The 15,836-nt window shown below is 37.7% G+C and overlaps 2 protein-coding genes across 2 annotated transcripts; both read right to left on the reverse strand.

Annotated features, from left to right (window-relative positions):
• Nucleotides 1–2,107: 2,107 nt before the first annotated feature.
• On the reverse strand, nt 2,108–5,082 carry LOC137397493 (zinc finger BED domain-containing protein 5-like). Its single transcript, XM_068083785.1, has 3 exons — nt 4,909–5,082; nt 4,438–4,818; nt 2,108–2,206 (listed from the first exon to the last, which is right to left on the reverse strand). The coding sequence occupies exons 1-3, from the start codon at nt 5,080–5,082 to the stop codon at nt 2,108–2,110; spliced, it is 654 nt and encodes a 217-aa protein (XP_067939886.1).
• An 8,121-nt stretch (nt 5,083–13,203) lies between these two features.
• LOC137397494 (general transcription factor II-I repeat domain-containing protein 2-like) lies at nt 13,204–13,746 on the reverse strand. Its single transcript, XM_068083786.1, has one exon. It carries the CDS (start codon nt 13,744–13,746, stop codon nt 13,204–13,206), a length of 543 nt encoding a protein of 180 aa, XP_067939887.1.
• Nucleotides 13,747–15,836: the final 2,090 nt, after the last annotated feature.

Here is a 15,836-nt window from a genome sequence, read left to right on the forward strand (position 1 = left end):
CAATAGCGTTCTGACTCTTCTAGATAAAACGCAAACAAAAGTATATTGGATTCGTTGTTGGAGATCAGTATCCTCATCGCCCTACGGATAAAAAATGTCGCGAGTGATAGCTTACACGCAATTAATTTTTCCAACCTGTTTTATTTTTTGTCAGCAATGACGTAGAACCTATCAGAACCCAGCTTAAGTTTGTCACAAACAAATTTAATTCTTCGTTAACAAGTATACGGTTTTCTGCCTAACCTCACTATACCTGTGTATAGTTTTGAAGGCACCAAGCATAACACTAGAATGTGATCGTCTGATGTGATTAACGTTTTGTAACATATCTTTGTATGAGTAGTGTGAATTTTATGTGAATTATCAGAAAGTGAACTGATGATAATAATGGTGTTCGATTTCCAGTTTATACCTTTACTTCAGTCTCACAATCTAAGCCAGAGAATACAGTGAAAACAAACAAAAATGGACATCAAAATTTATATATGACATGGTATAGGTATATAGCATAAAACACAAATCATAAAACACGACATATCTGTTAGGAAATGAATAGGAAACACAATAACACATTTTGGGTTAAAGGACCAAGTTGAGTGTGTAGATGATGCCATTAGCAACGCAAATGTTTGATGGATGCAGATATAGATCGATAGCAACCTTTATTACAACTATACGACAACATGGCTGACGAGGAACAGGAAGTAATGATGTAATACAAAAACAGCAGCACACAAACAAGAAAAGCTAAAGCACATGTAACTTGGAGTCAGCTACTCCTGGTATAGACAATGAAGTAAAATCATGGCAACACCCGAACCAGGCCAAGCAGGAACTGATGCTTGGTTATAGTAGCTTAGGCACCTCCAATTTAACTACACTTTCGTCACTATCAGTGTAAAAACCATTAATACCGACTCGCTATCCCACAGCCGATAGCAGACTGTGGATATACCAACGCAACCCCAACAAGAGCTGATATATCAGACTCTGTATAACATCCGATAGCAGACTGTGTATATACCAGCGCAACTCCAACAAGAGCTGATAATACAGGCTCTATATATTACAGCCAATAGCACATTATATATATATATATATATATATACTAGCTGCTTTACCCATCTACGGGAACAGATTCACGTACAGCAAGAGGTTTATTAAGAGTTGTCTTTCATACTGTAAAACAACTCCAAATATTCAGTCTGCTGAAATTGTTGCCCTGATCAGACTGCATACACATATGCAGTCATATATGTCAATAATGTTGGGGAGAACAATGGAAATCTGCAATGTGTTTGACAGCTAGTCTACAATACATCAGTCTCGAACCACTCAAATCGGAGTTGTCCTATTTTTGTACAGAGAACTGATAATGAAATTGACATTGCTAGGCAAACTGAAGTTCTTCAAACTGGCAGTATTGAAAAATTTTGCATGTTTCAAGAAATTCTACAAAATATTTTGCTATCATCAGCATTTATTAAATGGAGACCCCTACATGCTTAAAACACTAATCAGGGCTCACCAGTTCTTTGTCTATAGCCTGTGTTCTGACACGGTATATACAAGCAGTGCCACAGTAATGTGGTCGTGTTGATAAAATTTACTATTAGCAAGATTTACATGTATAGCACCACAGACAGTATGATGTCAAGACAGATCCAGAATTAGCACCTAACAATAATAAAACAACGCCAACATGATAGCCTTTTTATGAGATGCAATAAGAGAAACGAATGCATGAAAATATAGATATGTATACACTGAAAGATATGTTAAAAAATGCTGCATGTGGATAATATGTAGCTATAGCAGAACATGAAGGACATAGCATGGCATAACAATAACATAGCGTTAATTGAATGAAAGTATAACATAACAATAATAACACAATGTTAATTCAACGCAACACTTGCGGATAGACAACATTTTTTGTTTTTCTTTAGGGTGTGTGAAAAAAAGTTTTCTGCTCGTGCCTACTTTTGAGCAGGCAACGTACAGCTGGCCGAGCAGCTGCTATAGTTAGTGCATCTTGCTGTTGTCACCGTTGCGTCTGCTCTGGAAATTCAGCTCGCCAAGCAGCCGCTGTAGCTAGTGCATCATGTTATTGTTGCCGCTGCATCTGCTCGGAGGTTTCTGCACGTTTGGCAGCTGTAGCAGCTGCACTGAGCCATTTGAATCGCTGCTGGGTCGGCTCAGCAGTCTGCAATTTTAGCAGCTGCAGCATCTATTCTGGCCTGCTCTCAACATAGCTGTGCTTGTTCAGCAGTTTCTGCTTTTCTAGCAGCGGCAGTAGCAGTTCTGTTTTGATGTAGGCGTAGCTGTGTTTGCCCTCCAGTTTCTGCACTTATAGCAGATGCAGTAGCTATTTTGTGTCGTTGTAGGCGTAGCTGTGTTTGCTCTGCAGTTTTTGCACTTGTAGCAGCTGCAGTAGCTATTCTGGTTTGTTGTAGGCGTAGCTGTGTTTGCTCTGCAGTTTCTGTACTTTTAGCAGCTGCAGTAGTTATTCTAGCCTGTTCTAGTTGTAGCCGTGTTTGCTCAGGAGTTTCTGCTCGTCTAGCTGCTGCTTTGCAAATTTGATCTCATTCTCTACGGCAATCAATCTGTTCTTGTGTTTTGGCAGTAGGCATTTTGGGACGCATCGTACTGCTTCAAGGGGTGAGTGTTTTAATTGGTGAAACTTCTTGTGTTTAGGGTTTTTGAGGGATATTTTCCATTGGGATCATTTCTAAAAGTGAATCAGATGTGCTTTTTTGTAATATACCCTGCTCTTTTTCTTCTCACCATCGCCTATCGCAACGCTCGGAGTACCCATGCAAGTTCTGTAGTAGCTGTAGTTCTGTAGTACTCATAGCTGAAAAAAAGTAAAAGTAATTCAGATGCTGAAGGAAATGAACATGTTTACTATCAGAAACAGTGGCAAATTCAGCGTTTTAAGTAGTAGATGTGCGGCAATTCATAGACAATACAACATTGAATGAGAGGTACTTACCTTTTTGAAGTAGAACTTTAGTAAGTAATTTTCGACGCAAAAATAATTGTCGAGGTGGCTGAAAAAAACAAACTTCTCGTGACCTTCCGTTGGCTTCGTACGACCGTGGTGAAATTTATAAACAATCTACATGTATTTCGCTATAGATATTTCGGCAAAACATGACTGTTTCGGTTTAACAATAGGCGCTCTAAACGACATCTATGCCGAAATAGATTTCACCGTATGACCAAGTTGAAAAAAAGGAAAGACTGCTCTATAATTTATTTACTACTCATATTAATTTAGTTTGCCTCGTATGTCTGAATTGAGGAATGACTGCTCTATCTATAAGGTGGACTAACCCACACGCACACACAAATACACAGACAGATTTTTTGCCATTTATATAGTAGATATATATACATATATATATCTACTATATATATAGTATAAATGTACACGCGCTAGTATATATACATTTATATATATATATATACACATGCAGCCAGCAAATTGAACTTTAGCCAGTATATATTCCTTTAAATCACACAGCTCTAATTCTGCCACATCTGTCTGAACATGAAGAAATTTATCAACTTTTGCTTTCCAAAGCTGATGTGCCTGAAATGGGCACGCAACCAGCTCAATAATGCCATTGATACTATCAAAGGTAGCAAAGCGACGCTTCATCTCTGAAGAAACATCAATGAGAAAAGTGTGTGCTGCTATAAGGTCCACAACATCATCACGACTATTCAGATTTCCCTGATGATTGGAAAGTGGTTCATATCACTGTTTATGTCCTCGTGAAAGCAGTGGAGTTTGTCTTTAAAAGATGTTACTGCCTGTCAAAATTTTACCACATTACAACCTTCACCCTGCAACTTCGAATTTATGTCATTCAGATAAGCCAAAATGTCTGTCAGAAAAGCCATGTCTCTCAGTGAATGCTCCGATCTGAGAATCTTTAAAAATCGATCTGCTGCATCTCCTCCAATCTCACTAAGAAACGGAGCCTAATGTGCTGTCTTACAGACTACACTCTTTGCAAAGCTCTAACCTTACTCAGCCATCTGTACAAGTACATTAAAGTAGAATGTATATTAAAAATAATTGACAATATTCACAACTTTGCAGTGTTTTTTATCTCATCATAATGTAATGAAAATAAGTATGTCAAATATAATTCGAAGATAGCAATATGGTACTAACCTGACATTGTTGTGTACTAACAATTCATACTGGGAATCAGACATCTGTAGAAATTTTCTAAGCTGGAGATGTCATAGAGATGATTTTGATCTGAGAATGTTTATTAGTTTTATTATGTCCAGCATAAGACTTCCATATTCGTCTTTCAGTTGTACATGGAGAACGCTTTCGTGTATGATACAATAAAATGCAATCATCTGAGGAATGTTATTTTTTAGGTGATTAACAAAACCATAGTATACACCCACCACAGCTGGGGCGCCATCTGTTACCACAGATATTATCTTATGCATTGACACTTTATGGGAGTTCATGTAAGCCTTGAATGCCTGATATATATCTTCTCCAGAAGTACATTCTGTCAGTGAAATAACTGCTGAAAGGTCCTCACTAAACTTGTTGAGATAATACCGAACAAACACATTCAGCTGAGCAACATAGTTTATGTCGGTACTCTCATCTACTGCAACTGAAAATGATTCACACCTGTTCAAGTTATATATGACACCTTCAGTCACATGAGTTGCTATAGCTTCTATTTGTCGTGTACATGTATTCCTAGATAGCGGTACCGACTGAACAGCTTGCTGAATATCTTGCTTTTCAGGGTAGAGCTTTTGAATGGCATTCTTTGAACAGTTATTGAACCATGCATTCTTTTCTTTGAACAATTCGCTGCAGCTCTATGGAACCATTGCTTTGGCAATTTTATAACAAACCTCATACCCAGCAGTAGCTGCTCTTTGTTGCAAGCTTGTAGCGCCCCTCATCATAGCCATTTGTTCATTAGCCTGCCTTGTTAGTTTATCAAGTTTTTTTTTTGTCCTCCTAGCTGTACCTGAAGGAAATCTTCCGTCAGTCTGGATGGTTTTGAGTGTAATGCCTTTTGACATTTGCTACCTTGTTTACAGCAACTGAATTGCTGCATATCAAACATATAGGTTGCCCTTTTACTTCATTAAAAAAGAATTGTGTATTCCGGTCTGGATTAAAACGTCAGTTTTCTCTGTGTACTAATCTCTGAGCCATGATCGCCTATGAATTAATTTTTCAAGTCATTAGTCATAGTAGAAGTCCTAAAAATGCAAGCTGGGAAATTCCCTGTAGGTAAAAAACTAAAGTTGAACCAATCTCAAATGGGGGGCTGTTGGATATTCCCTAATCAAACAATTTATGCTGACAAATCCTCCACACTAATGCAAAACTAAACTTGAGTATTATCAATAATGCTGGTCAGGTTATTCCAGATAACTAATCATTACTACTGGTACAATAACAATAATGCATTGCCAAACAAACTTTAAAATTTGCAAAACATTAAAAAGAATTACAACAGCTCGGGGGGCCTGATAAAAACAACTTGAGGGCCTGATCAGGCCCGTGAGCCTCCATTTGGGCACCCCTGCTCTATATACTGCAGCCGATAGCGGACTATAAATATCATTGCTATCCCAGCAAAAGAGCCGATAAATCAGACTCTATATAACAGTCGATAGCAGACTGCATATATACCAGCGCAAATCCAACAAGAGCCGACAAATCAGACTCAACAATATATAACAGCTGATAGCAGATCGCATATATACCAGCGCAACTTCAACAAGAGTCGATAAATCAGGCTCTATAACAGCCGATAGCAGACTGTATATATACCAGTGCAACTCCAACAAGAGCCGATAAATTAGACTCTACAATATATAACAGCTGATAGCAGATCGTATATATACCAGCGCAACTCCAACAAGAGCCGATAAATCAGGCTCTATAACAGCCGATAGCAGACTGTGTATAGACTAGCACACCTTTTAAGCCAAGCTGTCATGTCTCACCATACTAGTCAAGTCTTGACTGCTCCTCAAATGCAAAAACAACTGGTAAATAAGCGAGCAGAAGCAAACAAAACATACGATTGGTGGTTACAAGTAGGTGACATTTGTAGGTCAAAGCAGCAGTTAATTTAAAAAAAAAAACAAACACTATTTACAAGTAATACATAATATAAAAATTTTGCTACATATTTGTAATACATAAATTAATATGGAAAAAAAGTTAATAATAAAACAAAGAACCAACAAATATTCTTTCTTGAAGTTCAGAGGATTGTTTGCTTGTAAGCCCAAGATAGCGGGTGCCTTATAATTGTTTTAGTGAGCGCATTTAAGCTTGCATTTATTCCATTCTTCGTTAGTCATTGAAATTTGAATTCTTTAGTTAGATAAATAATCCCTGATTGACTTGCTAATGTAGTTTTAGCCTTTGCTCCCGTCCTTTCTTCAGCCCATCAAAGTGCCACCGACATTTAATGGGGAAATGTCCTTTTGATTTAGTGGGGGAAAATTTTTGTTCGTAAATTTTATGCAAATTTACTACAACCACTACTAATAGTATACCAAAACTACATGAGTATATGTATGCATGAGTATATGGAAGTGAACAAGCCAACTAACATTGAGTAAAATGAAATGCTATTAGCTAAATATAATATGCAAGCGTGATATTGTCAGTTCTCAACATATTTATGTATGATATGGCATAGGTAGTGTCACAAAAAATAAAACACAACATATCAATTAGGAAATGAATACAAAATACAGTAACACATTTTGGGTTGAAGGAGCAGTTTGTAGAAGATATAATATTAGACACAATGTTAAGAACCCAAGCAATTGTAGTAAAGTACTTTGAACCGTTGTACATATTTAAAATTTTTGTATTTGGGTTGAATATACATTGTATTTATATCTGGGACTTACGTACATGGTTGATGTGAGCGACTTTGTCAATCGGTTTAGTTAGAATGTCAGCGAGGTTGCTCTTAGTATCGATCTAGCGACAAGTAATGTCAGTTTGTTGTGGATTAAAGTGGTAACGAATGTCAATTTGCTCCATGTGGTTGTACTGACCTGCAATGTTTTTAGCTAAAGCAATTGCACTCCGATTTTCAACATACATTGTCGTAGAGTCAGGTTGTGACATACTGACCGACTTAGATAATTGGCGTAGGTAAAGTGCCTCTTTTGCACCTTCAGCGATTGTCATATATTCTGGTTCACTTGATTAGAGTGCTACAGTCGGCTGTTTACGTATTTTCAGCTAGGTTGTGTACCAATAGATATAATAAACCCTAGATATGTGAATAATTAAAATAAGTGAGGAGTATGAACAGCATGTCACAGTGTCGTGGTGATGTGTAGTAAGAGTTAATCAGCTGATCTATAAGTTCCTATTGACATAATACTAAAAACCGCACAAATTTGTCTTAGTTTGTGCATCTGAAACTGCGCATTTTATTGAAAATATATAGAACTGACTTTGGATGAGAAAGGCAAGAATCTTACATACATGGTAATAGATAATACCAATGATTTAAAGCTTCTATATCATCAATGATGTAAAAAACCCAACATGTGGCGGGTTTTATACCATTTATAATACCAAGAGTGACCAAATAAAAATTAAGCTAACAACAAACTAATGAATAAAAGGAGATTTAGAAGCAGTTAAGCCGGACCTTTTGTATTAAACACCCATTACACATGACTGAAAACAACTAGGTCAGATAGTTTTTGTCTAAGGTTGGTTGAACTAGATTCCTACTTTGAAGCGGCAGTAGTACCAGCAGGTGTAATATCTCCGGGGTCAGATATTATGCTGCTGGCTGGTGTCTGAGATTTTTTTCCACATTTCGGCCGGCTTTCTGTTCTTATGGTTGGTGTCCGTCTTTTCACAGCTTTTGGCTGAAGGTAGGTTGGATAAGCTGTAAATATTGTAGGTATTGCATCAGATTTTAGCATTGGTGTTTTCCAATATTCGGTGGAACTTTGTAGCAGTCTTTCTCAAAATTTCCACTGCATATTACAGAGTTTGATGTTGGAGTCCAACCCTGTCTTCGCACCGCCTTTACCCAAGCATTCCGGGTTTCAGCTCGTTTCTTGTTTGGAAAGTGGTTAAACATCAGATCTGGGCATTTCTCAGGATTGTTTGAAAATCCATAGGCACAGCACCAGCAGCGGCTTGATTTTTTCTCATCGTAAACATTACCAATACATACATATACAGTATTAGAATGAATATCATTACATTTCTTGGACTGAGACAAAAAAGGCATTTGATCAATCATGCCAAGCTAGATTACAAGCCTATCAGCTGAGAGACAAGTTTGTTAATATGTGTTGTTGTAATCAGTCTAGATATTCTTTTTTTATAGTCCCAAGCATTCATTCACTTCACTTTAAATTCAGCATAATCATAGAAAGGTATGTTCGTTGTTATGAGACCATGATGAGACAAGTAAGTTCAGTTGAGTTGGTAGTTAGTTTGTTTCCAGTAGTTTCTTACAAAGTGAACCGATGATATAGTACATGCGCAAAGGTTAGGTTTACCAAGTATTTGAAAGTTTTATTGTGGGTTAACATACCTGAGGTGTTGTAGTCTCATCTGATGACATTTCACCAAGAATTTAGTCTCATTGTTACGTTTATGACTTGAAAACTAGTATGACAAGCATGCTTTCACTGCTAAACTCATTGCTCAACTGAAGGATCTGTTGCCCTGATGCACATCACTGTGACATAACGTCGTGAAAACAGTAGCCAATTATATGCCTCACTTTTGCTCTACTGTGATGATAGCTATTTGCCAATCTAGGGTTTATTAAAGTTATGGGTGTACCTCCCGCTTTGTAAAAATAGCTAGTAGTGGAGCGACAGTCATCAGTATCGCCTCCCCGATCAAAGTCGGTGTAGCCATATAGGGTACCAGTAGTTGATGTAAATGTGAAAGAGTATGATAGAGTACCTTTGATGTAACAAAGTACTATCTTTACGGCAGCTACGTGTGATGTAGTAGGTTTGTTGAGGAATTAGGAGAGTTATGAAATTATCCAACTCATGTCGGGTCGTGTGCCTGTCATTAGGTAGATTAGGCTCCCAAGTGCTCGACGATATGAAAAACTTGAGTCTATCTAATCAGCATCAGTAGCCTTTTTAAGAACTAAGGCTTTCTTGGCAGGCGTGTTAGCTGGTTTGCAGTCCAGTATGTTGAAGCGTCTAAAGGTTTATTTCAAAAAAATTCACATTAGTTTTTTGCTATCGGCATTTCGCCAGTCAAAGGGAACTGTTGAGGTGTCATAGGAATGTTGCATAATAATTGTCAAAACTTGATATATTCCATCTGCAGAAAAATTGAGCAGTGCAGCAGATAAGCCGTCAGGCCCTGAACCCTTTCTAGCATCTAATTTGATTAGCATTTTATGAACACCGTGTGGATTAAACTGGATGGAATCATTAGCAACCTGAACATTATATTTAGGCAGACAGCGACTGAACTGGCCATTATTCTCAGTAAACACTGAAGCGAACGCAACAGCAAAGGTATTTGCGATTTGTAAGGGTGAGTTATCTGCACTGTTCTCAATGCTTTTATTAGTGTTGTGCATCTTCCGTCTATTTTCAATGTACCTAAATAGTGGCTTTGTGTTGCGATTGGTCAGTTCTTTGCATATGTGGTTATTTATGTACCCTCTATAGTCGGCTTCAACCAGTTGTCTACAATGTTTAACATGATGTTTTAGTCGTACTTTAGACTACAGTTTTTGTTAAAACAAAGGTTTTGAATAGTCGGTTTCGTTTTCTCAGTTGCCGAATAGTGCTGTGTTATCCACGGCTTTCGTTTATTGCCTGGTGTCCCACGAGGTACAGCTTGCTCTACTGCTCTCATAAATAAATCCCTGAAAGTAGATTTAGGGATTTACGGCGTCTTTGTGATGGCTGCGATTAAATGTCCGTTTTTGAGCCTTTAGGAGCTTGTAATCACATTTTCACATATTTTGCACTTACGACACCGCAGAGTAAGGCGTGGTGAATCTTTGGATACCAAATAACTGTCATGCGAATTTTGTTGCAATTTAACCTTTAAGAATAGCTTTAGCATAGCGTACTTGACTCATTTTATAGTTGCCATTTGCTAGTCGTTGAAAGTCGATACCTAAGAACCACTTGAGCTCGCCATGATCATCCATGTGGAACTTGTGTTGAAGTGACTGCTTAATGGCAGTTATGAGGTTACGGCTATTGCTTGCAATAATTATGTCATCAACCCAAAAGAGTACATATAATGATTTGTTTTTCATCGAGTAGTTTTGTATATAGGCATGAGTCAATGTCATTGGCCATATATCCTATAGATTTTAAATAGTTTTTGAGAGATACAGACCAATTTCTGCCACACTGTTTTAATTCATATAATGACTTGTTTGAATTGCAAATCAAGCGTGTACCATTTGCCTCTGTAATCTCATATCCCGGCGATTGTACATATATGTCCTTGTCAATAGGAGTGTTTAGGTATGCTTCCTTCACGTTCATCTGATGTAAATACAGTTTTCTTTTACAGCTTTTTGGAGCAGTGTACAAATAGATGTAAACTTTGTAATAGGTGAATATGTCTCGTCATAGTCTGTACCACAAATCTGAGAGTACCTTCGGGCTACATATCTAGCTTTAAACTGTACTTTCTTAGGTTGACTACCTTGTTTAACTGTATACACCCAATGACCTTTGGTTTTCTCTTGGTTGTCAGGTAATGGCACAACATTCCATGCGTTGCTAGTTTGTAGTGCATCCATGGCAGCTTTCCATTGATTGCAGTCTTCAGAGTCGATAGCCTCTTTATGTGGTAGGTATGAGAGGTATCATGTTTGTAGTGTAGGTATGGTCAGTGACAGAAAAAGAATAATCAGGTAGATGAGCAGAAGGTTTTCTCTCTTCTTGGGTGATCATATTGGTCAGCTGTTGAAAAGGGAATTGTCTGCTCTCTTTGAGGTGTGTCACTATTGACTTGCTCTGGCGTAATGAGCTGATTCGTTGCATCTGACTGTTGCTGAAACATGCTAGAGCTAGTGGGCTCTGTCGTGGGTTGGCACAGTAGGTCTTGTTTCAATCAAACCGTAGCCCGCCGAAGTGTTGGTGTATTTGGTGGCATTACGTGTAGTGATGACTTTGTTGTCAGACAAAACATAGTATATTTTGTTTTTAGCGTTGATACCAAGATACACACCAAGTTTGCCTCCGCTGTCTAGCTTTTGTTTGTGCCCTTCATTGTGCATTCTGTAAGTCCATTTTGTGCCGAATCTATACACTTCACTCATGTCAGGTTTATTACCTGTGAACAGAGTATACGCAGTTGATTTTGTACGTCGCTGGTAGCTTCTGTTTTTCAGGTAGCTTGCCTGTTGTGCAGCGTATTGCCGGGTGTTCTTAGCTACGTTGCCTTCAGGAATTCGGCATCTTGACATTCTTAGAGTGAACACCATGACTTTTCTGATTTATCATTTTGATGTGAAGTGCAAGTAGTTTGTTTAAAACAGTTAGCTAGGAGTGTTTTCTGAAATTGTGCACCTATGTACTCGCCTCCGTTATCTGAGTGCAGTTCTCGTACCTTTCCAATGGGAGCTACATCTGCCAAAAACTTTTGTAAAGCTGTGTGAGCTTCGGTTTTAGCTCTGAGTGTGTATACGAACAACATGCTAGAGCAGGGGTCTCCAAACTTTACAGCCAGAGGGCCACATGAACTTTCAGCCAGCATGTTGAGGACTGACAAACCGTATACCGCTGGTCAAAGAGCGAATATTTTAATAAAACGAAGTACATAACACAAGCTTCATTAGTTAAGAAGATATTTATTCAAAATTTAAAGGTTAAATTTCAACCAAGAGTAATATCATAACAAAATCACAATTAGTCTGTTCAGTTTCCTCAATGTAAGTGGTGAAATTGGCTTTTTGATGACAAAATTGTGAAAAAGTCGGGCTTTAGGTTTGAGGTCCCAAGCATTAGAAGAGCCCTCAGATTTTCATCTGACATGTTTGTTCTATAACAGTTTTTCACATACTTCATTCTAGAAAAAGTTTTTTCACACAAGTAAGTGGTGCCAAACATAGATAGCAGTCCTGCAGCAAAATGCCTCAAATTTTGATAGTTCTCTTTAGGTAACAATCGGTAAAATTGAACAAGCCCTTCTTTAAATTTATCCCTCAGGGAGTCATTTGCTTGTAGCTCAATCACCTCTAATTGTAAACAGTCTGGACATGCAGCTGCATCCACTTCAAACGGATTTTGAAAGAGTCTCAACTCATTTGCTTTTGCATGCAAATCAGCAAATCTCTCCTGAAATTGATGTTGAAGCTCTTCAATAATCCCACAAGCAAATGAAATTGGAAAATCTGTGTTAGCTTCTACCATAGCCTCTGTACAGTTTTTAAAATGTGTTAAATTCATAACCTGAACTTGTTTCAAGAACAGGTCTAGTTTGTGCCTGAAGGCCTTTAGATGTGTGAACAAATCACTAATGAGGTTTTTTCTCCCTGTAGTTTAAGATTTAGACTGTTGATATGGCCAGTGATATCTGCAGCAAAAGCCAACTTACATATTCACGCTTTATCAGACAGTAATGTTTGATGCTTCCCTTTTCCTGCAAGAAATTCAGCAATTTCCTTTTTTAGCTCAAAAACCCTTGACAGCACGTTTCCACAACTTAGCCATCCTACTGCAGTGCAATATGGCATGTCTACAGATTCTGTCTCAGTCTCTCTTAACATTTCCCTGAACTGTCTGTAATTCAGTTCATGTAATTTTATCAAATTCACCATTGTTGTTACAGTGTCCAACACACAGCTAATGTCCACATACTTAGCACAAAGAGCTTGTTGGTGTTTTATGCAATGTAGAAACATTGGTTCTGATATATCTTTTCCAGCACAAAATTGTTTGATTTGTCCCACCAATCCTTTCTTCACACCACACATATTTCTTCCCCCATCTATAGTTAAGCATTTCAGTCGATTCCAATCCAAACTATATTGCTCAAATGTTTTCTGTATTTCTTTCATCAAGTCTTCTCCAGTCGTTGTGTTGTACATACTGTTCAGTGAAGCCAACTCTTGAATGATATTTACATTGGCATCCACACCTCGAATGAAAATTAGCAACTGGAAAGTGCCACACCTTTCCGTTGACTCATCCATTGCCAAAGAAAAAATGCACAAAATTCTTAGCATTGCTGGCAATTTGCTCTTTTAGGTTTGTGCTCATGTCTCCAATTCGCCGGGCAACAGTATTGTCACCCAATGTTATAGTTTTAATAGAATTTGATTTTTCCAGACAAAGTTCATCCACATTCTTTAGCAAACAGTTTTTTATTATCTCACCATCTGTCAAAGGCTTGCCATTTTTAGCGAGAATATAAGCCACTTTAAAACTAGCCCTTATCGATTCATTTTGTTTTGAAGCTTTTGGGAAAACTGATCTTTTAGAATTAATGGACTGCTTTAACTTTGCGAGTTTCTCTTCACGTATATTTCTTTCAAATTGTGAATATTTTCTCTGGTGTTTGCTTTGGTAATGGTGGCGAAAATTGTACTTATTCAATACTGCAACAGTCTCATGACAGATGACACACAATGCTTTATCTGCAGATTCGATGAAGAAGTATTTAACACTCCACTCTTCTTGAATTTGCCGACATTCATCATCTACTTCTCTTTTCCTCTTATCAACCATTATGAGCATTGAAATATAAAAAATTTCCACGTTATCCCTCAGCTCTTTAAATTTCGCAATGTGCTTGAAACGGAATTACGAATAGGAAGTTGGGACACAAATTGACTCAAGCCACTCTTGCTACTTGGCTTGAGTCATAACGTGCATTTTCTGCACAATGTTTATTTTGTTTGATAATATTTTTATTTTGTTTAAGATTTTCTTGAGTGTCTCTGCAGGCTGGATTGAGGGGCCCAACAGGCCGCATCTGGCCCACGGGCCATAGTTTGGAGACCCCTGTGCTAGAGTATTCATCAATGAAGTTTATTACGTATTTATGTCTTTCTCTTGACAATGGATTTGTAGAACCACATAAGTCTGAGTGCACACATTCCAACGGCTTAGTAGCATCGGCAGGGTCGTCATCATAAGATTTAGGGAGTCTAGTCATTTTGTTAGTGGTGCATGTTGTGCAAGTATGATTTTGTTTGCCAGGTTCAACTCACACTCCATTTGTAATATTCTGTAGACTCAGAATATCGTCATGATTGATATGACCCAAAACCACATGCCATTCATCAATGGATTTTGTAACATTGATTGCGTCGTTACAATTAGCAGCGGTTTCTAAGTAGTCCAACTTGCCATCCTTAGTTATGTTAAATTTTGTGTTTTTGGCTGTAAACTTTGTTCTATTTTTAGCAAAGGTTATTTCAGCACCCGCTTGCATAGAAATATAAACTAACAGGAAAGTCAGGTGCCAACAACGCGTTATCAAGGGATACTTTGTGTAGCTTACCATTAGCATCAGATATAAAGAAATTAGCTTTACCTTCAGCTGTTGCTAGCTCATTGGTTTTGGTACCATCAGCAAGTTGAATGTAGTGTAGTTTAGGGTTGAAGGTAGTGTCGTGAGAAGTGAAGAAGTGTGCATTGTTTACAATGTGACATGTTGCGCCGCAGCCTACTAGTAATCTAGTGTCATTGTTACATGTAGTGCATGCAAGTTCAGTTATGGCAGTATTACTGAATGAGAGTTCAGTTGATTTTGTAGCATTAGCAGATGAGTTTTCACTATTACCTGCCTTCTTCTTGTCGAGTTCTTTAATATGACACACTTTTTCAAGGTGGCCATCTCTGTGACAGTATGTACATTATAACTTTGTTTTTGACTAGCAGTCAGACGTTTTGTGATTTGTCTTTCCACAGGCCATACTTTTTTTGCGTACTGTTGTTACCAGACTGAGTGATGTTTGGATGGACCACTATTGGTTGCAGCAAGAGCTAAGGCCATCTGTGCTATACCACACATAGATTCTGTATTCGCAAAGTTACTTACAGCAGCTTTTAATTCTGTCAGTTTTGGCTTGGTCGAGTTGAGTGTGTATAACAATGAAAGGCTTATAGGCTTCAGGTAGACCTTTGAGAATCATCGCAATAACTAAATTATCGGAAACTTTATTTGGCAGCTCGCAAGCTAGTTGCTGCTCGTTCTGCCCTGATTATGTAATCGTTGATGTCCTCATTGTCAGCGATGCGTAGGATTTTTTAACTCTTCATATAGTGTCAATATTCTAGATTTCTCTGTTGATACATAATGTTGTCATAATACTTTAAGAGCATATTGGCCATTGCCCTTAGTGTCATTCATAATAAGTTGAAGTGATCTTTTGTCCAATACTTCATTCTCACTATAGCAATTTATGCGGATTGCCAGCTTGTACTGCTCGTTTTTCAATTTATACGGATTGCACTGTGTTACTAGACTATAGGACGGTTTAAGTTCTCTGATGGTTGAGATGGTAGAGGTTGATTTATTCATTGAATATGACCATCTGTTACACCGTGAATTCTACAAACGTAGATATAATATAACAAGCAACCAATACTAGCGAGTAAATACATAATAAGACACACATGAAAACATATCTGTAAAAGGTTACATAACACATTGCAGAAGTACATTACAAAACACAAATAATGTATTTAAAACACACACCTTTGTCTCTGTTTAGTCCATGTAACAGTATAATTATAGTTGTCTGCTTTAGGTTAAAATTATACAGTAAATAAGTGATAAAGAAATGTAACAATTATTTTCTGGTACTGAA

Source organism: Watersipora subatra, chromosome 5 (genome assembly GCF_963576615.1).
Source record: "Watersipora subatra chromosome 5, tzWatSuba1.1, whole genome shotgun sequence".
Classification (NCBI taxonomy): domain Eukaryota; kingdom Metazoa; phylum Bryozoa; class Gymnolaemata; order Cheilostomatida; family Watersiporidae; genus Watersipora; species Watersipora subatra.